At 59.0% G+C, this 22,718-nt stretch overlaps 1 protein-coding gene across 22 annotated transcripts in view; it reads left to right on the forward strand.

The window, feature by feature from the left end:
* Window positions 1-22,718, forward strand: part of BAIAP2 (BAR/IMD domain containing adaptor protein 2) — a gene marked incomplete at its 3' end in the record, with an annotated part of 71,838 nt that overhangs the window by 19,028 nt on the left and 30,092 nt on the right. For 21 of the 22 annotated variants that reach the window (XR_014257399.1, XR_014257400.1, XR_014257401.1 and 18 more), the window contains exon 4: window positions 22,234-22,295. The exons of the other annotated variant lie outside the window; for it this stretch is intronic. Coding sequence is in view for 18 of the 21 variants with exons in the window: in XM_082440955.1 (XP_082297081.1) it covers window positions 22,234-22,295 (62 nt within the window). The remainder of the gene's footprint in view (window positions 1-22,233; window positions 22,296-22,718) is intronic. 22 annotated transcript variants of the gene reach the window in all.

Here is a 22,718-nt window from a genome sequence, read left to right on the forward strand (position 1 = left end):
AGGGGGAGGGTCTGTCCACGGGGAGATCGGGCCCCATGTGGCCCCATAGTGAGGATGGGCGTGTGCGAAACCGCAGTGAGATTCCAGAACTTCCGGTAGGCACAGTCCTTGGGAGTTGTCGCTACAACAGGCCCCGTGAGCAGGACAGCAGCCTCCTGCTGTGGAGTCCGCACATGGAAGGGGCGGGCGGGGGGGTTGGAACATCCCTCCACCCACCACTCTAGGAGCTGTCTGGGCTCCGGCCTGAATCAGGGAGCTTCTGGTTTACTTGTGGGTTTTTGAAATCTCTCCAGGGGCTTTTGGGGCTTTGTGTGTCTGCGGGGGTGGCTGGTGAGGTGCCAGCCAAGGGAGGACTCTATTTCCTCTCCTCCCAACGGTTCTGACACCAGATGTGGGTTTTCCTGCACCAGCCAGCCCTCCAGTTTCTGAGCACCCCAGCTGGGCGTCCCATAGTTCAGCTCACTTCTGACACGATCTACCCGGGGTCAGTGCAGACCCGCAGGGTGAGGGCCCCATCCCGAGAGACTGCCCCCCACCCCAGAGGCTGGCGCAAGTCATGGGTACCCAGTTCACCACACTTCTGTCCAATTTGGCTACAAATCAGATTCCCACCACTCCCTCCTCAGATCTGGTAGTTTGCTGGAACGGCTCACAGGACTCAGGGGAAGGCTTACTTCAGAGTCCCAGTTTGTTGTAAAGGGTATAACAAAGGACCCAGGTGAACGGCCGGAGGAAGAGATGCACAGGGCAAGGTCTGGGAGGGTACCGAGCGCAGGAGCTTCTGTCCCCATGGAGTCGGGGTGCCCCACCCTGGAAGCTCTCTGAACACCGTGGTTTAAGGGTTTCCAGGCATGAACAATTGTTGGCTCAGTCTCCAGCCCCTCTCCCAGAGGATGGGGGTGGGGCCCAAAGTGCCACTTCTAACCCTGGCTCGGTCTTTCTGGTGACCAACCCCCATCCAGAGCCCACCCAGAGTTGCCTCATTAGAACAAAGGATGCTGCTATCACCAGGAGATAACAAGGGATTAGGAGCTCTGTACCAGGAACCGGAGCAGAGACCAGTGTGCCTTTCTTCTCAGGTCATTGTCAGCCCTGCTCTGGGAACTGAATTTTTTCTTTTGGCAACAGCTTTACTGAGATGTAATTCACATGCCATACAACTCACCACTGAAAGTGTACAATTCACTGGTTTCTAATGTATTCGCAGAGTTGTGCAACCATCCCCATATCTAGTTCTCAAACTTTTCCTCACCCCCCAAATGTAAGCCATCCCCATTAGCAGTCACTCCCCCTCCCCTAGCCCCTGGAAGCCACTGATCTGCTCTCTGTGTCTGTGGCTTTACCTGCTCTGGACGTTTCATATAGATGGAAGCGTGCACTTAACCCATCGTGACCGTTTGTGTCCAGCTTCTTTCAGTTGACATCGTGTCTTCGAGGTGCATCCACGTTGTAGCGTGTCAGCTCCATTCTTTTTATAGCTGAATAATATTCCATTGTGCGGATTCCATTCCCCAGTTGATGAACATCTGGGCTGTTTCCATGTTTTGAGCAGTTTCCATAGCATTGGTGTCAGCAGTCGGCACAAGTGTCTGTGTGGACACTTCATGTATGCCTGGGAGGGGAACTACTGAGTCACACGGTCGGAGTTGAATTTTTATTAAAGCAGCACACACCCTGGTTTAAAAATAAGTCTCCCTGCCCCCCACGTGCCCGAGGCCCACTTCTCAGCCCTGCATGTTGTCTGCTTGGGTTTGCTTCCATACATGTAAACAGGCAGGTTTGTGCTGCTGGTTTTCATGTTTGTTTGTTTTTTTAAATATTTCAGCCATGCCGTGCGGCATGCGGGATCTTAGTTCCCTGACCAGGGAGCAAACCCGCACCCCCTGCAGTGGAAGCACGGAGTCTTAATCTCTGGATCGCCAGGGAAGTCCCTGTGCTGTTTCTTCTTTTTAATTTTGGACATTATTTGGATTTAGCATTTTTATACCACTTCTCGCCCCACCCAATAGAACAATGACAACTTTTGCTTAAATCGGTGACCAGTATCACCTTTGTGCGGTGCTGGCAGGAATCCTCAGCTCAGACAGAGCAGTCTGACTGCAGTGCAGCGGACTGCACGTCTGAAGTGGAAGCATGATGAGATGGACATGAGTGCACACCTGCCTAGGTAGTGCACACCTGCCCAGGTAGCAAACGGCCCTGTCACCCCCAGCATTTCCTGGGGCCCGCAAGAAAACCTCCTGCCTCTCTCCCTCCGTGCTCTCCCCGCTTGCCAGGCAACCACTGCTGTGTATTCTGCCCTGAGACTCGGTGTGCATTTGCTCAAGTTTTGTGTAAATGGACTCGAGTAGTGTGTGCTGTGGTCTCTCTTGGTCTGGCCTCTTTTACCTCATGATTGTTTTGAAAGTCATCCCGATGTTCCGCGTACCTCCAGACCATCCTGCCTTCGTGCCAAGTAGTTTCCGCTGTGTGGAGGTGACCTGTTGTTTAGACATTCTTCCGCTGATGGACATTTGGGTTGTTTCCAGTTTCGTGCATTTCCACGTCCACATTTCTCTAACGAACTAATGACGTCAAGCATCTTTTCGCATAGTGTTTGCCGTTTGTTTATCTTCTTTGGTGAAATGTCTCTTCAGATCTTTGTCCCCCTTTTTTCAGTTGGGTTTTTGTCTTATAATTGAGTTGTAAAAGTTCTCTGTGTATTCTAGGTTGAAGTGCTCTCTCAGATACATACTTTGCAGATATCTTCTCCCAGACTAGCCTTTCATTCTTGTCACAGTAGTTTTATTTATTTATTTATTTGACCGTACCACATGGCATGTGGGGTCTTAGTTCCCCAACCAGGGATCGTACCCCCTGCAGTGGAAGCGCAGAGTCTTAACCACTGGACCGCCAGGGAAACCCCTGTCACAGTGGCTTTAGAACAGAAATGTTTAATTTTAATGAAGTCCAGTTGAGTGATATTTTTTCTTGAACTGTGGTCCATAGGTTTTTGTTACTATTTTGACAACTTTGTTTCTGCTGGAGTTAATAATTGCTTCCCTTCGTTTGCGTAGTCGTCAGTTTGCGGTCATTAACTCGCTCCCAAACCCGAGACGGCGCTCTGGGACTCCTCCCCGCCGGCCGCAGTCCCGTTCATCTGGCCGCTTCTCCCCCTCTTGGAACTTGCCTCCCGGAGCCCCGACCTGCTCTGATACCCCGGGCCGGTGGCTGGACCATGCATGGGACGCCCCTTCTCCAGTCGGGGACCGTGTTTTCTGGGTCGTGGGTCCTGTTTTACTCCCTCAATTAGGGAGATCATCCTTCCTTTTAATGGTTCCTTAGCAGGAAAAGGGGAATAACATTTCTGAGCCCATGTCTGTCTGCGGATGTTTCTCTACCTCGCACTGGCTTAGAATTCCAGGTGGGAGACTGCCTTCCCTCCCTTAGAGTCCTCACCCGCTGTCCTCTGCCTTCTGGTGTTGCAGTCTTCAGAGTCATTTTGGCTAATTTTTTTTTTTTTTTTTTTTTTTTTTTTTAACGTGAGTTTTTTGTTTTTCCCCTCCGGGAAGCTTTTGAGATCTTTGTCCTTGGGTGGGTGTTGTGAAATTTCCAGACGTAGCTACAGTGTGTATGTTGGGGGAGGGCCCAAGGGGACCTGGAGAACAAAGCATCCCAAGGGTGGGTGTGGTGTGTGGCCTCCCGGGCCCCGGGAGGGGTAACCGGGGGCAGGGGTTAAGCTGCAACTCTGACCTTGGGTGAGGACAGCAAGGGCACCAGGAGGGGCGGAGGACAAGAGCAAGGGTATGTCCACAAGTGCAAGGTGGACAGAAACGCATTCTGGCAGAAATGGGAAAGTCTGGAGAGGAGGAGGGGGTCGAGGCTGGGGGAAGGGGGCAGGGCCTGGCAGGAACTGGGGCTTCTGGCCGTGGGAAGCCGGATTCGTGCAGCCTGCTTGTTGTACCTGCGTTATGATCCGCCTGTTGCCTGCAGTAGCGGGTGCTGCGTTTTCACTGCTGTAGAATATTCTGTGAACACGTGATGAACACTGTGTATTTCTCTGTCTTCTCGATCAGCGCTTGGGTTACTCCCGGAGGGGGGGCGGGGTGGGTTTGCTGCTCTGAACGAGCTAGTCCTCGGGACCATGATGCCAAGCCCACCGTGGGGTGACCTCCACGCGGTTCCACAGCAGCCGCTGCCCCAGGGCTCGCCAGTGTGACGCCACGGGGCTCTCCCTTTTGGCCCTGCTGTCCTCCCACGTGACCGGCGTGTGAGGGTTCGCAGTGCTCCTGTCTGAGTGAGGCTGGGCACCGCTGCCTTCTATTCCCGTGCCCTTGTGCCCCCCTCTGTGTGGGCGAGTCCCACCCGGCAGGCCACCCAAACCCCAGGCGCCGAGGCAGCAGCTCTGGTCTACCTGGTGCTGGAGGGGAGGGGAAAACCAAACTGGGACCAGCATCTTGGATACCAGCAGGACAATTGTTTCCACTTTGTTATAACTTGGGGCGTGCTGGGTGCCCGTGTACCAGGGGCCGATGACCCAGCCCAGGGGCGATGCCCGTCCTGGGGCTGCCCTGCAGTGACCTGCTGAGAAAGCTGAGGGCTTCCAGGTCCTTCTGAGCTTTGAGGCCCTGGTAGAAGTGGCAGAAATTTCAGATTTGGGACCCTTTGCTCTTGGCTGGAGTGTGGTAGGGATTGGGGTTTGGTGGTGCACTTTGGCCACTGTCCTCATGGAACAGTGTCACTGGGTCACTTGCCTAGGAAACGTTTTCTTCTCAGTTCCTTGGTCTCGTTAGCTCTGCCTGTGGCCCTGGGCATCTGTATGAGCTCCCCCTCCCCGAAAGCTGGTCGGGACCCCAGGTAGGGGGGCCTGCGCTGATTCCCGAATTATCTGAATCTTGGCCATTCATTGACAGGCTGTTTGGTCTGGCGTGTGGCCCATGTTTATAGGTGTCTGTTATGTTTGAAGAGAACATATCTTCCCTGCTTATTCCGATTCTGGGTGCAGGGTTCCTAATTGCGTTCAAATCTTCAGTAATTCCACCTCCTTATTAGTAAGTGAAAGAGGCGTTTTTCTTACTCCCCAGGAAGATGGGCTCTTCAGTTTCTCTGTGAGGTTTTTGCTTTATGTGTTTTCCAGCTGAGTTATTGAGTGCATAAACTACAAGTTATGTGTGGTCGTGTTTTCCTGACAAGCTGAACTTTATGAGGGGAACTTCTCTGTTCTCAGTAACCCTGTTTTCAGTCTGTTTTGTTTCATGCTGAATTTGTTTTCCTCCACCCTTCCTGTCTGCAGCCCTGGGGAATTACTCGTTTCTGACCACTTTCTTCTCGATAGACCTTACTCCCCAGGATGGGAGGGAAGAGATGCGAGGTCTCTGCTGTCCTGGGGATCAACCAGAGCCCTCAAGGGGTGAGTGCCTCTGGGGAGGTGGTGCTCCAGCCGAGGTGTGGCAGCAGCCTGGAGGGAGCTCTGTTCACACTGACGACGTCCTGAGCCAGGCGCCGGGCTCCTGACCAGAGACTTAATCTCGAGGCCCTGCAAAGTGGGGCTTCATCTGCCCTCTTGCTGCCCACTTCCTGCTGGGGTCCCTCTGGGTGTGGCCCCTGGTGGCTTTGGGGTCAGGGATTGCCAGGCAAGCAGTGAGATGCCCTGGCCACTCCCCGGTCTCCCTCCGTCCTCTGCTGATCCCTGCCCCGTTCTTCCAGTTCTTCTTGCCTTTTCTTTCCCATGAAGGGCAGGAGCTGTATGGCTCCTGCTCTGCTCCCTGGGCCAACAGCCCACTAGGACGGTGTGGGATTCAGCCATGCCGACCCTCGTCTAATGCTTCAGAGGGTACTGCACCCCCTCCCCATCTCCCTACGAGCCCTGCGCTGCGTCCTTCCTGCATAGAGTGAGGGTCTTGAGCAGCACATCGCCCCCCCGCCCCCCCGCCACGTCAGCCGACCACGTACTGCCCAGAGCTGGACCCCTTATCACCAGAGCAGAGGCTTCTGACGTGAGGTCTCCTGCTGAGAGCGAGGCTGAGGCCCGTGGAGGTCAGAAGTCACAGCCCAGTCGCTGAGCTGCTGCCCCTTTGTTCCCCGTCCCTGTGGAGAGCGAGTGGCCGCTCTGCCTTTGGTCCTGTGGCCAGGAGGCAGCTTGGCCCTGCAGCTCCAGACCTCACAGAGGAGACGGCCTCTCATCTTCACTCCACTCGGCTCTGGGTTCGCTTTGATAGGCAGGCTGCTTAGTCGGGGTGCAGGGATGCCCGCCTTCCCCATCGCCTCGCCGCCCTCTCATCCCCCGCCAGCAGCCACCCACACTTGCCGTGGACTTGTCTCCCTGACCGCCCCCCTCACAGCTCCGTTGAGGCACACCTGGTGCCGCCCCCAGGCAGGTGATTATGGAGGCCATCCCCGTCTCTTTTGATCTGTGTACTCGGGGCAGCTTTTCCGAGGCCCTGTCTGCTTGCTTTCCTCACGGATTTCTATGCTCGTGGGGCTGACCGGCAGCTCAGGGCAGCGCGGGTGTCCCATCTGGGTCCGAGGCTCCAGGCCAGTCCCCGGTGTGTGCAGACGCAGGCCTTCCCCAGACCAAGGAGCCAGGATGGTGGCCCAAGGGAGGGTGACCCCGATCACAGCACCCTGAGGGGGCTCACTCTCCAAGCTCGTAGACCACAAACTTGGGGGTTTGCTAAGATCTGGAAGTGAGCATGTTTTCATGTTTGGTTCTCCTGCTTCTTTCTCTACCTTGAGCCTGGAGGCCACAGGGCATAGGGGGCAGGTGGCCCCTTTGCTGCTGGCCACAGCAGGGTGCACCAGCCTCTCCCCGTCCCCCTGACACGGGCAGCCTGAGATGCCAGCATGGTGGGGAGCATGGCGCAGAGTGGGTATTTCCAGACTGCTCCGGCGTGGGCTCCGGGGCTGGTCGGGGAGGTCGGATCTCCAGTCAGGCTCCTTTTGCCCTGAAGGAGGGAACAGTGCAGACGCTGTCCTCTTGTCCTGGGCGCTGTCAGCAATGCCATGTCCCCTCTGGGCTCTCCCATTGCCGTAAGCTTTAAGTCACAGGACACTTCAGGTCACATCAAAGCAGAGAGAGCAGGTGGAGACCCCCCGGTGCCTGTCCCCTGCTGGCACAGACCAAGTACGGTGGCATCTCACCTGCGCCCTGTCACTGCTCCCCTGGGGTGATCCCGATGGCACCTCCTCGCTTCTCCATCCAGCCCCCGTGTGCACTGTCAGCAAGCCCGGCCTTGGCCGTGGGGCTGAAAGCACACTTGTCCCCCAGTCCAGGCAGTGGACAGGCTGGCTTCCGGGCCCTCTGTTCCACCATCACGGCCACTCCACAATTGGCCTGGTGCAGCATCAGACTGGTGCAGTCTCTGTGTTGTCCTGCTTGCTGGTTTCTTCCCCGGTGTCGGCCCCTGGGGTGCCCTGCTCCCCTGCTCCTGGGGGTGCCACCATCGACCTTGACCTCATCCTTTGTGCAGGGGAGGCCACTGTCCTGTCCCCCTCACCGACAGCCGTGCCACCATCTGCAGTAGTCCCCAGGGAGCTGGCACTCCTGAGCACATCCTGCCCGCTGGGTGGCCCCCTGCAGCCAGGCCCCCAGCTCTACTCCCCAAAGCCACTGTGCAAAGAGCAGGGCTGAGCCCAGCACAGGCAGGAGTAAGAGGTGGAGGCCAGAGTCCAATGCACCTGGGCTCCGGGCACAGTGCTCAGATGGGCAGGTGACTCAGGGGCTCTGTGCCAGAATCATTCATGCAAGAAGAGGGTCAGTCAGCTGCCCTGTGTCTGTGCAGGAGGCTAAGGTGACATATCCTGTGGAGCATTCTAGGCTTTCCTGGCTGGCAGCACTAACACGAGGCCATCATTGCAACGAAGGGCCCAGCCTGCCCTGAGCCCTCTGTTTCCTCCGTGTGTGGCCGACCTTCACACTGGGCCCGTCCCTCCAGAGCCTGTGTCCAGGGCCTCTGCCAGAGCCTCACCTGGACATTTTGTACATCTGCGCAGGCGAGGGCCAGCGGCTGAGCGGCCGTTTTGTTTGGCCCTCACCGTCTCCCGAGCCTCTGTTGTGTTCTCTGCCTCTGAAGAGCTCGCTTGTTTGTGATCCCGGGCGTGTGTGTGCTTGCAGGTGCCCTGGGCCTGTGCTCGGCCGCCACCTGCCCGCACCCATACTGGTATCTGCACCCGCACCCATGAGAGAGCGGGAGCTCTGTGCTGGGCGGGGCCTCGGGGCAGGAGGCGGCTCCCTGCACCTGAAACTGGGCCAGGTTTGGCCGCTGAGTCACTGGATTAAGGTGTGGCCTGAACACTCCCCTGGCGTTTGGCTGCTGTCCACGCCCAGCTACCCGAGTGAAGAACCGAGGCAGGCAGTCCCATGCCACCTTTGGAGACTCGCCCCGTGGGACTTGGCTACCGCTTCTGGTTCCTGCAGATGCCGGCTGACTTTCCCACGACAGCCTCATGCTTAGAGGCACGAGGTGGCCCTTTCCTGCGCGTGGGTCGCTGAAATGCAGGGGCCATGTGACCCCAGGGGCCTTTGAGACTGTTGCCGGATAGTTTCCTTGGCAGAGGCAGTTCTGAGATAGTGCCACAGGCCATCCACCAGGTCGGGGGGCTGCCCACCAGGTCGGCTCCTGTGCTCCCTGTGAGGCCGGGAGGTTGTCGGGCTGCATCACGGCCCCTTCCATATCATGCAGAGCTGTCAACACCCGGCTGGGGAGCCCGAGTGTGTCCCTGCCTTCCCTGCAGGTGGGTGACAGTCTGTCTCACATCCACCTGCTGTCAGACCCCACCTTTGACTGGTAAACCTGACAGACGCCACTTGGAGGACTTAATTACAGCTGCACAGTGGGAGCCAGGGCGATTTCACATCCCTGAGGGTCCTGACTCAGAGGACCCACGTTGCCCTACACTGTGGTCCCATGATGGCCTGGTGTCCCCAGGCTGGCCTGGAGTGGGCTCCTTGCCTGCATCCTGCCTTCACCTCCTCTTCCCAGCTGATAACACCAGCAACCCCCGCCATAGCACATGGCGCTTAGCCCCTGGGAGAAGTGGCCAGCACACAGGCACACAGGCAGTCACCAGAACCCCAGGAATAGGGTCCACGCTCTCCTGGCCTCCCTCAGGCCTCGAGCAGATCTTCACAGCAGGCAGATTTTTTGCAGAGTCTCTGTCCTCGTGTCCGGCTTTGTGTGGATGCTGGACAGGTCAAAGCCTGGGGCTGAGCACAGGGTAAGAGGGCAATCTGAGGGTCCCCTCTCAGGGCCCCCTGGACTCTCATGACTGGTGTGAAGGGCCAGGGGCTCCAGCGTGTCCACTTCGCCTGCCCTGATGAGAGCTTTATGGGGCCGGCTCGAGCCTTTGTCAGGAGGGATTAATAAACGTCTTAATTGGATCTGCCTGTTCTCAGCGACTCTGGCCATAGCAGGAGAGACGGCTCAGGGTGTTTTCATGCTTCCTCGGTGTCCGAGGGCCCACTCCAGGGTGGGAACATCCACAGGGAACAGCGGTGTGTGGCTGTGGTGACCCCACACCCTCTGGACTAGTTCCTGGGGGTCCTGCTTGGGAGGAGGGGAAGGGGGCCCTTAGCTGTGGTTCATTCTGAGCCTGGTTCTGGTAGTGAGGTGGGGCTGGCAGGGTCTGTGAGGACTGGGCCTGGGGCTTGTTCCCACTGAGGGGGAGCATGTGACCTGACCTGGGTCCGCAGCAGGAGGCTCACCGAGGTCCTTTAAAGCCCATCCTGCAGCAGCACGCCTGTGAGGGCTCTCCCACCACGGCCAGTCTGACTCGAGTGCCTGGGTGGCTGGAGGGCCCTGGGGGCCCCCAGTCCTGTGACCCCGCCATGCCTCCTCTGAATCGAGGTCCCGCCGGCAGCGTGTGCTGTGTTCTCAGTGTGTCTGCAGCTCCCCGCCCCCAAGTGAGAGTGAGGAGGAAGCGGTCCTTCGTTTATCCTCCAGCAGAGAGCCGGTGGCCCTGGAGCATCCCACGCATGGCGGGAGGCCCGGTGGGCACAGGTGCCGGCTCGGGAGCCTCTGTGGCAGGTCTCCGCCTGTTCCGAGGGGTGCTGGCCCCTGGGTCCCCGGCGTTGGCAGGAGGGCAGGTGTGTCAGAGGCACTGTGGACGCTCCGACCGCAGAGGCCTGATTACCTGATGAGCAGTCCTCAACTGGGCCTGTTCCTGATTGTGTCTCACATGATTTAGAGCAAGTTGATGCCTGAGAAACCGTCCCCAGGAGAGCTGATGTCCACTTGGACAGTTAATCGGGGGCATGAGTGGGCAGGTTAATGGGGAGCCACCACCGCTTCTGGGGGGTCTTCATGGCACTTGGTGAGGATCGGAGCAGCGGTGCCTGCCCGGCCTGGGGCGCAGCGTCACGGGGCTCTGTGGCCCCTGGAGGGTGGCCGCCCTGGGGGAGCGCCATCCACGCACCTTCCAGCTCTGGGCCTGGCCTGCCCGCCCTGCCGAGGTCCAGGTGGCCTCCGGTGGTCGGGGGTTGTGGCCTTGTCCACTCACGTCCCTGCTCTGGGTGGGAATGTGGGAGGAAAACCCCTCCCTCTGTCCACACCCACGTTTCCCTGTCCCCTTGTGAGTCGCGTCGGGCAGGAGAAAAGACGGCATTTTGAAGGACGGTGATGCTGGCGGGTGGAGGGTCTGTCGATGTGAGTTCCTGCCCCGCTGTCTCCCGGCAGCACAGCCAACGTCTCGCAGTGCCCTTTCCTGCTGCTGCTGCTGCGGGGACCCGGCTCAGCCAGCGCCTGCCCGGCCCATGGGGAGAGGACGCCAGGTTGACCCTAAGTCCCCGCCTCCCTGTCGCCCAGGCTCAGCCCACACGCTCCACGGCCTCCTGTCGGCCAGTTCCTTGAAGCAGCCCTCCATCGGCCTGGGCGGCCAGCCTGGGAACCCCGAAGCCCCGAGTGTAACTGTGGATGCCTGAGAGCGTGTGGATTGGCCGAGGACACGTCCAAATGCGTATTTGGCTTCAGGAGGCCCGGGGCAGGCCTGAGCTTCTGAGATCTTATCAGACTCCCTATGTGGCCGATGCCGGTCCAGGACCTGACCCGGAGCAGGTAGGGCAGAGGCTCAGGACAGGAAGGAGGCCAGCCTGGACGGTTGGGCCACGTGTGGTCGGTGCCTCCTCCACCTCGTGCCACGACACTCCGGTGCCTGGGCGTCCACTTTGGACACAACACTGATACCGACACCGAGGGGCCGTTTGGTCTTGCTCTGCTTCAGAGCAGCAGTCAGGGAGGGTCACTGTCCGCTATCATCACCATGGCAACAGCCATCGATTTTTGTCCTGGTTATCCTTTTGGCCACCTGCCATTTTTTGCCATTTTGTAGGCAGGAGAAGAACCCTGCTTCTACCAGGGAGGAACTGGTGGCTTTGAGGCCAGCAGGGAGGATGGAGGGGTTGGTGGCTGATCCCAGAGGGGTCCCTCAGTGCTGTCTGAGCTCCGCATCCCATACCGGTGGCTCTCACGGCCGACGCGACACCCCCGCAGCCCTCGGCTGTCTGTCTTCCGGAACGCGAGCTCTATATTCGTGCCTTGTTCAGGCGTATGCTAATGAGCTCTCAGAGGCGCCTTTCCGCTCTGGAAGCCACCAGAATAATTGAGCATTATGGATATTTGCTTCAGAAGGCTTCAGGAGGCAACAGGCGCTCCCAGCCAAGTTTGAGCAGCTGACCCCTTGGCTCAAGAGCCCCTTGGCCACCAGCAGGGAATGGGAGCTCTGGCTCCTCCTGAAATGACAGATCCTCAAGAAACGAGTGTTTTGGCGCCCTCGGTGGCTGCCAGTGACCAAAAGGAACGCCATGACCACTTGGCAGTAATAGTGCGTCCTGCTCACCAGGTTCAAGTCCAGCTCTGCGAAGACAGAGCTGGAGGTTTAGTCTCCAAAGGAAGGTCAGACACCTTCTCTGCGCCCCCAGCACCATCTGGGGCTGCTGAGGACTGTTCCAGCACGTGGCTCTACCTGGGAGGAGGCAGAGAACTCCTGCCCACCCCACCGCAGCACACGCCCGCACACGTTAGTCTCGTGGTCACAGAGTCCCGGCTGTGCTGGTCTCACCTCTGCTTCCCCTGGAGAGGTAGTCAGGGGCCTGGTGTCAGTGCCCAGGTGGGGTGAGGGCTCCCGGCAGGCCTGTGGCTGCCGTGGTCCTCAGCATGGTCCCCCAAGCTCCACCCCTCACACTCTGTCGGGCTCCTCTAGTGGGGGGTAGGGTTGCTAAGGTGGCCCTGGCTGGACTTGATCAGGGAGCACAGGGGCCGTCCTGGCACCCCTGCAGTCGTGCCTCGTGACCCCACCCAGATCATCCTTCATGTGACGCCTGCACTGGTCAGTCGACTTGTTACTGGTCAGTAACCGTGTGGACGTTCTGCTCTCAATTCCACCTGGGCCACAGCCTCCCGGCCACCCCAGCCCCTGCCTGACTTGGCGGTGCCGGCAGAGAAGGGCCACTCTCCCTTGGAGAGACCTGGCACTGTAACCCCAGGTCCGGGAGGACTTTGACCTTTGTGGTGCAGCCGACAGCCCTGGGCTACCCTGCCTTTTCAGACGGCTTCATTTCTAGCTGCATCGGGGCTTGGCTGCCCCCTGACCGGTCACCCAATTTTATCTCCAGGAGGAGCAGTATCAGCCACTTTGGAGTTGGGGCGGGGCCTCGGCAGGTGGCTCCTGGCGGTGGAGGGACGGTAGGACCCTCCCCAACGCACGATAAGGCTGCTCCTGGGGACCCATCTGGGCTGGGAATCTGGCTGCGGTGCTCATGTCCTGGGGTGATCTGGCTTGATGTCTACTAGGTGGAGGGCCAGCAGGTTACAGGACTGGCCTTCAGGGCTGTGGCAGCCCAGGGAGCCCTTAAGGATGAGCCACATGGACAGGGACTTAGCGCTGGATGTGCCCATTCTTCCCACATGTTCTCAGATCCTGTCCTGGAAGGCTTGTGCTCTGGGAGTGCCCAGCATGGTCTGAGAGGTCCAGGTCCAGGCAGCTGGGGAGCCGGGCTCTCATCAGCGTCCACCACATTTGTAATGCTGCTGAAGACACCCACTTTCTCGTAGCATCAGCTCCCCCTGCACGCTGACACTGTGCCTTCATGGGAGCCCCGCGGGCTCTTGTCCACAGAGCCCTGTGCAGTGTCCCGTCTTCACGGCCAGGGTCAGAGACAGACACAGCCCTCTCACAGTGGGAAAGACACAGGTGTGAGGATGGGGGTGGTGAGCAAGAAACCAAGCACTGGGGACCCCTGCCCAGGCCTGACTTTGGCATCAGGGACGAAGGACATAGGCAGGGGACCACACATGGGTGGTACCCTCCTGCCGGCCGGGGCCCAGCTCCTCAGAAGGATGGAACATGCATGTGGGCAGGGGGCTTTCCCTGTCTTATTGCCCAGTTCCTGAACCTCTTCACCCACCATCCTCCTGCTTAAAGAAAGAGGGTGTATGTGGCAGGACCGCTGATGTCAAGGTGGAGCTGCACCCAGGTTCCTGGCTGTCATTGTCACTGTTACTGGCAGGGGCGCAAACACTTGCCCAGCTCTTTCTCTGGGGCAGGGGCTGTGCCGTGTGCCTTGTCAGCCCAACCCCCTAATCAGGAGACACGTGGTCTTACTGATTTAATCCTGGGATGAGGTACAAACATGTACACGTAACCCATGAGACAGTGAGGTCAGCCCAGGCCTGGAGCCCTTTCCCCGCAGGTGCCTGGACTATCAGGACTTGTCACCCCCAGGTGGGCCCCCTGACGGACATCCCCTGGCTGGTGGACAGGCACCAGGATGGAGGCTGGTCTCTGCCCTGGGGGTTGGTCCTGCTCTGTGGCAGTGGGTTTTGGAGGAGGCCCCTCCCCACCTCCACACTTCCCACCCCTCCCCCAGCCAGGGCTTAGCCGCCTGTGCCTTCCAGAGATTGAAACTGCCTTCTGTGACCTCCCCCACCTCAGGTCCCCAGCTTCCTCCCACTTCTTGGGTTAATCAGGTTTTAGAAGTTTCACTGGGTTGCCCTCTGGACACTGATCTTGGGGGTGATGCTCCGCTGTGGGGGTCACAGTGCTCTGGGGGAGGGACCTGGCCCTCCATGCAGCTGTGCCCAGCCCTGGGGTCCGGCAGCCGGGTCCTTACCCTCTTCATCCCGTGCTGTTGTTCACTTTTGCTGGGGGTCAGCTCAGGCCGCTGGCTGTCTTCATGGGAACCATCTCAAAGCAGGCTTTCTCGGGTCTGTGTTGCTTTGGCAAAAACGTGTTCTTTTTTAAGCCTAAATGGGTGATAACTCATCTCCTCCTGAAATCCTGTCCTCGCTCCTTTGGGATTAGGAGTCTAGCGTTATGGCCCAGGAGGGGCCCTCAGGTGGAGTCTGGTCCACCCTTGGCTCATAGAACAAGGTGGGGAGCTGCACAGATCTGCCGGGCGCCAGCCTGAGCGGCCAGACTCTGGGGCCTGAGCCCCCCTCCCACCCCAGCTTGTTCCCAGTCTCCCAGATCCACGCTCCCTCTCAGCTTCTTGTCATTTGCAGATTATAAGAACATGTGTTTTTTCTGCAAAAAGAAAAAACCAAAAAAGCAGCCTGAGTCTTTAAAAATGTCAGCATTGTGAGAGATGCAACTCGAGAGGACTCTTCTGGATTAAAGAGGCTGAAGACTCCCGACTCCACAGAGGAAAGATAAGAATTCTGGTGCCGCTGAAGGTTAAGTCCTCATAACCCACGATTAAGCCTGTTTATGACTTACTTGTTCTAGATGCTCACAGAGCAGCATTTAGATAAACAGTATGCTGACTTATTGAGAGAGACAGAGACAGAGACAGAGACAGAGACACAGACCTGAAGAGCCGCGCGTGAGGTCCAGGGTTGGGGAGCAGCTCACAGGCGGCGATGAGTTGGGGCACCCAGCCCCCGAGGTGCGGGTGCTGATGGAAGAGGGTCTGTGTCGGTGGCCACTGTCCTTGGGTTGGGCTGGCCGTGGACCTGTGCACACAGGTCCGTGCTCTCCAGGTGCAGAAGTTGACATGCTGGCCACGCCGTGATGTTCATTACCATCTCAGGTGTTTCAGCCGAAAAGTGTGTGCACGGGTACCTAGGTGCATGTGTCGGAAAGAGAGCCAGGGAACCTGGTGAGGGGTGAGCGGGTACCCGCTCTGTTATTTTAGCTGCTTTCGGGAGGTTTGGAGGTTGGGCTGGGAGGAGAGTGTCTGTCTTCTAAGCGCTAATAAGAACAGATTCACGGCCCCTTTGATCTCCGGGCCTTGGATGGAACCCTCTGGGTGTGGCTGGAGACCCGGCCTCCAGCCACACTCAGGTCCCCTGTGTCAGTATTCAGTGCCCTGGGGAACTGCCTGGTGCCTTGTGGAGCTCAGGTAGGGGTGGGGCTATACCTATGCTGGTCTGGGGCTCGAGAATCAGCGAGATGAGGCTCCCTGCCAGACCGCTCCCCGCCATCTCTGTGCCATCGGCAGCCACAGGCATCTTTCGTCCTCCCGGCCTTCGGGTGGCCCTCCTTCCTGACCTGCCTGGCCCACTTGCCCCTCACTCTTCCTCGTTCCTCACTGGCCCATGTTTTGTCTGCCTCCCAGGAAAGAGTGCAGGCACCACAGAGGCAGGGCCTCTGGTTCACTGTCTCACCTGGAGCGGCACCTGCATGGAGCAGGTGCTCATGGAGCAGTCGTCAGTGTGGTGACGATGAAGGTGAGCGAGTGCCCCAGGCTGCGAGCGGGTCACCTTTATCTCAGTAACAACTCTCACATGAAGACACCAACCTGCAATTTCTAGAGTCGGTCCCTTTTAAAAATCTGGTACCTGTAATTTTCTCTAGTCTTCTAGAATCTTTTATCTTTTCCCAAAGAGCCCAGTTTGGGGAAACACTTGAATGTTTCTGAGATCTGAGATGTCAGTGGTGGGCCCTACATCCCCGAACACGTGTAAATCGACTGCTCCTCCGAACCGTCTACAAGTTCTGAGAGCACCTGGGGTGGGTGGCTGATCCTTCTGTGTTGTCTGCTAATAGGTCGGGGCCATATCACAGCAGGGTGCCGCCCTGCTCGAGTCCTGACCTTGCCTGGAGCTCCAAGCGAGACAGCTCCGCCCCTTCCCCTCCTGTGAGCTGTGGTCCTGCCAAGCTGCTCTGTTGAGTGTCTGCCCCACTGCCATCCTCCCGGGTGTGGGGCCTTCCTGCACCTGGGCCTCCCCCTCCTCAGCTGTGCCCTGCACCTTCCAGCTTATCGCCCCGGTCCCTCTGTGCTGACGGGGTCTCTAGTTTCTGCCTTTTTCTCCCCTCAGTGGGTGCCTTCGGTCCCCAGGTGCTGGCCAGCGCCAGGCCCCTCCACCTTGTCCTTGTACTGACGTTCTTGCCAGGGGCTGTGAACATTTTTGAGAGTCTGTTGGGAATTTTTTCGTATCGGTGGTGAAATAAAACACTTAAGGAAAAGAAGCAGAGCGACTGAGCCGTGGTACTCCCTCCGGCTCACGATCCCAAGGTTTGGCAGAAGCCAGCTCCTGCTGGCGGTGGCCAGCGGGGGCAGAGGGTCCCCCGCGGACAGCCCCCAACCTCCCCACTCAGCTCTGAAGCGAGAGGGTTGCTGAGTCACCCAGACTTGCAAGAGAGGCAGGCTCCTCGCTGTGGAATCAGTTCCTATTCCTATCTGCAGCCTCATCTTCCCAGGGGGGTTTGGACTAGCCTGGAGCAGGGAGCGGTCCCCTCAGAGATGGCAGTGGGCGCCTGGAGGGGCGCTGCCCCTGGCTCCCTCGTGGCAGTGGAGGGCTCGTTCTGGCTCTGGAGAAACCTGGGAGGGCTTGGCAGCTCTGAGGCTCCAGCCCCCGATGTGGTCACAGTACTGGCTGGAGGCTCCCCTTTTACTCACCTCCCCCCAGGGTCTGCTGGCTAGTGGACTCTTGCTCTAAGCCGATGGGAAAAAAACCTCAAAAATCATATTGCGAAGATTGTGTACAAAAAGAATTGAGTTATTATAAAATAAAACTGCTTCCTAGGGAGAGCTGATTATCACAGGAGCGAGCGCTATTTGTAATAGCCTGAAAGTGGAAACGCCCAAATGTCCACCGATGGACATCCTGGGCGACTGGATAAACAAAATGCGGCTCATTCCCTGGAATGTCATCCAGCTGGGAGAGGAATGAAGCACTGACACTCTGCCACGTGGTGAGCCTCAAAAAGGAAAAACATGCTCGGTGAGGAAGCCAGACACAAAGGGCCTGTGTCACGGGATCCCACGCATACTAAACGCTCAGAACAGGGAGATCCGTACAAACAGTAGATTAGTGGTTGTCCAAGGCTGGAGGGAAAGGGGAGTGACTGCTGATGGGGACAGGTTTCTGGAGTGACGAGAACGTTCTGGAATTAAGAGTGGTGGATGCTCCTTGAGGACAGAGTGGCCTGTGAGGGGCTACACAGGCCTGGGCCTCAGCCCTCCCTGTCCAGCCACCCCAGCTCCAGTGTTGTGTCCTTGTTGGGGGCCCTGTCCCTGCTAGAAGGCTGGACCAGTTCTTTCTGCCCCTGTCACCAAGGGCAAGGCCACCACCCTGAGGGACAAGGGCACAGCCTGGCTCCCGAGGCCACACAGCCTCTCTTCAGGGGCACACGCACCGTCTGCAGGATACCCAGGCTCCCAGGCCGCAATCGTGCAGAGCAAAGGTGGTGGCGACTGTCCCGACATTGTGCTGTCTTAGCCACGCCAGACAGAACCAGCCTGTGTCCAGCCTGACTGTGCTGGAGGGGAGGGAGGTGAACAGCACGTTGCTTACATCGTGTGCCTATGTGTGTTTGCGCGTTCGTGCATGTGCTGCCCCAGCCCCTGCCTTCCCCTGGGGGAGGGGAGTTGCCACGTGTACCGAGTTCCACTCTTAACTCAAAGACACAAGGCTGGTGTTTAAGGTTACCAAGAGTACCAGGAATTTTTAAACTCAGAGCTGAAGGGTGTGCAGCCGGAGGTGACTCACTGCTGACCTGGCTGCCTCCTCACAGGGTAAACACTGGGTGGGAAGGCGTCGCCTCGTTCTCAGATGCCTGTGTTTCTGACGTGGTTTTGTCCTGGATGAAGCCTCATGGCACCCAAGTGTGCCCTCTCCTGTCCCTGCTCCCGATGGCCTGCTCCCAGACCCTCCTCAGTGCCAGGGTGGCCTGCCCGCTCCCCTCCTGTGGCGCCCTGGGGCCTGGCCACCTGCCTGCCTCCCCCTCTGTTCACACTCCTCGAGACCCTGGTGGTCCCATGAGTGGTGACAACTGATTACCCTGCTCCCCCGCTCTTTGCTCTGGCGAGGCTGGGTCTGGGCTCTATTTTAAACTTGGTTTTTCGAGTTTAGGGCCCACCTGTGCTGTGGACCGAGACCTGGGTTCCAAGATGAGGTCTGGTAGAAAGCCCGGTGGCCTCCTCCTCCACGTGTGGGGTGGGCCTGGGAAGGTGTCTCCACCTCGTGCTGGCCTTTGAGCCCAGAGAAGGGGGGAGGCTCTGGCCGGCCCCATGGCTCCAAGGACCTTCACTCGCCCGCTTCCCAGGACCGGGAAGGAACCTGGGTGAGAAGACGAGAGAGTGTCCGTGCCAATGCCTGAGGCCCCCGGCATTCCTGGGAAGCCTAGTTCGGGGCACAGCCTCATCCCCGGACAGGGGTGACCGCCCCCTGCAGCTGGCCCAGTGCCCCCGCAGTGCTCCGGGGTCCACTGCCTGGTGGCTGGTACACGCTCACACCACCTTGCAGACATCATGTACACGTGGCTTCCTGCAGCTGCTTGTAAAATTTACCTTAAAAATTCCCCGTGTGGACCGGCTTGTGGCAGCCACTGGCTTGCAGCTCAGAGCGTGTGCCCACTCCCCGCATGTGTGCCCAGGGACACAGGCGGGGCTCCAGTGGGCGGAGGCGATGGGGTGCGTCCCAGTGCATCGACAGAGCTTGGGGTGCAGTGTCCAGAATCCTCAAGAAGCTTCACATACTCTTCTTGGCAACAGGAATTCTTTATCTAAAGGACTTGGTATTTGTTGTTGTTATTTTTCAAATGTTTTCCTTGAACTAGTTTTGTGTGGCCTTTCAAGGAAATACGTGTTTTCAGTTTGATCCGGACACTGATTTACAATTCTGGGGCCTCAAGCGTGGCCAACAGTGCCACTTGCTCTGTGTCTTATTTATGGACTTCATGTCCCTTGAGAGAGCCCATAGGGCCAGAGGGTGACCTGTGGGTCTGGATTTCCTGTGCGTGCCACCCTTGACACTCAGGACGGCATCCCCACCAAGCATGTCAGATCTGGGGCTGCTGCAAGGCCATGGCGGTGCCGGGGGCCTCATCCCACTCGGGAGCTGCGGGTCTGAGCAGGTCAGGTCAGGGTGGTGGCAGCCTGGCCTTGCCCCTGGGCTGCCCGCTTGTATTTGTCTTGGTGGTTCCTTTTCAGCCAAGGACGGGGACCAGGCACCTTCTGTCCCCTGTTGTCCTTGGCCAGTTCCCTGACTCATAGACCGCCCCCTGGGGTCGGGATGGGGTAGAAGTGGGGTCAGGGCCAGGAGAGGATGAGTGAGACTCACATCCTGTCCTGCTGGGGCTGCTCAGCCTCAGCTCAGCCCTCGGCGTATGGTTGGTTGACCATGGACCATGCTGCCCCCAGGCAGCCGTGGTGGGGGTGGGGCCTTCTTGTCCCACGGTGCCGCCCCTCCCTGCCCGCCATACCCAACAGCACTGTCAGGCCCGAGGTCAGGCTGCCATTCGGAGCCTGAGTGAGTGGAAAGTAACTTCCAGGGACTCTGGGCCCCCCCGCCAGGCCTTCCCCTGTGCCCTGGTGCTGGTGTCCATGGCCCTGCCGGCATGCGTGGTGCTCAGTAAATGTTTATCACTTTGGATTAGGGGATTTGTGCATCAGGAGCTCTGGCGTCTGCCCCTGCTCCTGCATCTCCCCGCTCCGTCCTCTCCCTCCCGGCTCGTGGACAAGCGTGGTCCTGGAGGCAGACCTGTGTGGACCAGCTCTGATCCCTGTGGCCCACCCGGTCACAGCCTGGTCACTTAGCTTCCTGGAGCCGCGTGTCCACGGGGGCGTAGCAGCACCCCAGGGCTGCGGGGAGAGAGAATGGAGACTGAGGCTCACACATACGGCCACACGTGTACCCACTCAACACCCTCGCGCAACACAGCCACACACGCTCACACCCACACCCAACCCCCTGTGTCCATGCACGTACTCACCCCCACGCACACCCTGTGCACCCACACGCACACACGTGTACACTCTGGCACACACATGCCCTCCCCCACTCACACCCACACAGACACCACCCACTCGCTCACACTCACACGGCGTGGCACTGGCCCTGACCTCGAGCATCCTTCGAAGCCTCAGGCTGGGCCTGGGCGTCTTCCTCTCTCTGCAGTAGCCGTGAGCAGCTTGGTGCCTTAGGTGCCAGCCTGGGCCCCCCAGGGGTCTGTGCTTCCTCATGTGGTGCCTGGGAAGGGGTCGTCGCACTGGCGGCACAGGCGGCAGGCTGGACACTCAGCCCAGGGCCCAGCGAACCACAGCTATGTGTGGTCTGACCCCATCCTGAGGGGACCCACCAGCATGCCTGTGTCTCCCTTTTTCTTTTTTGTTTTTGGCCACACCCCATGACTTGCAGGATCTTAGTTCCCCAATCAGGGATCGAACCTGCACCCTCAGCAGTGAAAGCACGGTGTCCTAACCATTGGGCTGCCAGGGAACTCCCCCCACCTTGTCTCCTGACAGGAACATGCGGTTGGCTTTGCAGGGCCTACCCCCTGGCACGCCGTGGCTCCTCCCAGCTGCCAGGTGACCCCTGGGGCTCCTTCGGAAGCACTCTTGTCCCCTCCTCCTCCCTCGACAGAAATCTGTGCATCCGACGACGCGAAGCCAGGCCTTTGGGCACTCAGCCCAGCAGCGCACTGACAGTGAGAACTCAGAACTCAGATGGGGGTGGGGCACCCGCTGGCTGGAGAGGCCGCCCTCGTGTGAACTCCAACAACAGAGAGTGACCCTGGGAGGCAGGGCCCGGGACCTGCCAGCGGAGGCCAGCACTGCGGCCATTTAACAGCCCACTGACCTTGGGCAGACTGCCCCAAGGATTGGAGATCCGTCCCTAAGGCTTCTGCCTGTGGTGATCACCGTGCTCTGTGGTCATCAGGGCTACGACAGCACCAGCAGGTGATGGAACGGCCCGATGACCAGGAGGAGCTGGCCGTCCCCAGAACCCAGCTGTGCTTCTGGGAGGGAAAGCGACCCCAGGGGATCATGTGTGTGCTGTCATTGTGATCTTGGAGGCTGGGCAGCGTCATCCCATTAGGGCAGGGGCCACAGGAACTGTTCTGCTTTCTGGCGGCCTCATGGGGACCAGAGGTGCTCATCGTGGCTGCCTCCAAAAGGATCCTCTGGGTCACGTGACCCCTGCGTGGCCTGGATGTGAGCAGGGGAGGGACGTCCTGGTGTAGGCAGCACCTCGGGACAGGGTTAGTCAGCAGGTGACTGCCCCCGAGGGCAGGGGCGGGCCCTCCTCCATGTGGCCACAGCGCGTGGTTAGTGCCTGCCGCCAGAAATGGCTGCTTAACAAATACTTGCCGATGAAATGAATGGAGCTCGCACTGCCCGTTCCAGACCCCCCCTCTGCAGAGGAGGAAATGAGCCATTTGTGCAAGGAGGTCCTTCACGCTGACCTTGTGGGTGTGGGCAGTGGCCCTGAGGGTCTTTGGAGGCAGGTGCCGTGCGTGCCCCAGCTCGGAGCTTCTGTTCCACAGCGTTGATTTGGGGTGGGTGTTGGGACTGTGCTGCCCATGACGTGTCTTGGGCCGCGGGGTCCCTCCCTCCACGGCCACCCTCCTTCCACGCCATGTCCCGGGACGCACAGGGGCTGCATGTTGCGGCTACCTCTGCCTGGGCCCGAGGTAGGTGGGCCGGTGGTGGTTGGCGCCTGTGAGAGGAGACGCATGTGCTCACAGGGTCGCACGCAGGGTTGAAACCTGCAAACGTAGGGTCTCCGGTCTTCTCACCTCTGCCGTGAATCTCAGATCCAGTGCAGATGCCTGAGGCCCCCAAACCCCCAGAGACACCAAGCGACTGTGTATCCTTGTCATTCTAGAATTTCCCATCTCCTCTTGGTGGCATCACCTGGAGAGGCACCCCTCCCCCTGCCCCCAGCACACCCCTGCCTGCCGGTCTCCAGACCACAGCAACCCCAGTGCCTGGCCCACTGGTGCCCGCTCCCCAGCTGTGGAGGGAGTGACAAGACAGTGATTCTGAGTAGCTCACTTTCCTCCTGCTTTTCTCTCTTGCCATCTGCCTCCCAGGGGACGTTCTCTTCCAGATGGCCGAAGTCCACAGGCAGATTCAAAATCAATTGGAAGAAATGGTGAGTCCCAGTCTCCTGGTGCAGCCCCCGGGGAGAGAGGGGCAGATGCAGGTGAGCAGGTGCTGTCAGAGGCGAGGGGAAGAGCCGGGCATGTGCTCTGGCCATGCATCCACTAGGGAAGTATGTGCCTTCCTGTGGTCATACCCAGAGAGGTGGGGGCGTCCCCAGGGCCCGAGAGAGAAGTCACACACCAGGGATGTGACCACCATGGGGGCTGAGGATATACAGATGGACCTGGAAGAAAAGGACACGGGCAAGATGGGGTGTTATGCTCAGCTGGCCGCGGGGCCAGGTGGGGACACCTCGAGTGGTGGCCTGGGGAAGCACAGGTGCACCGAGCCTATAGGTCCTGCCAGGACCCAGCAGGTCCACGGCTCTTGTCAGCTTGTGCCTGTACTACCCGCCAGCACGGGAGAGCAGGGA

This window comes from Balaenoptera physalus (genome assembly GCF_965194825.1).
Source record: "Balaenoptera physalus genome assembly, chromosome: 20".
In the NCBI taxonomy this organism is placed as follows: domain Eukaryota; kingdom Metazoa; phylum Chordata; class Mammalia; order Artiodactyla; family Balaenopteridae; genus Balaenoptera; species Balaenoptera physalus.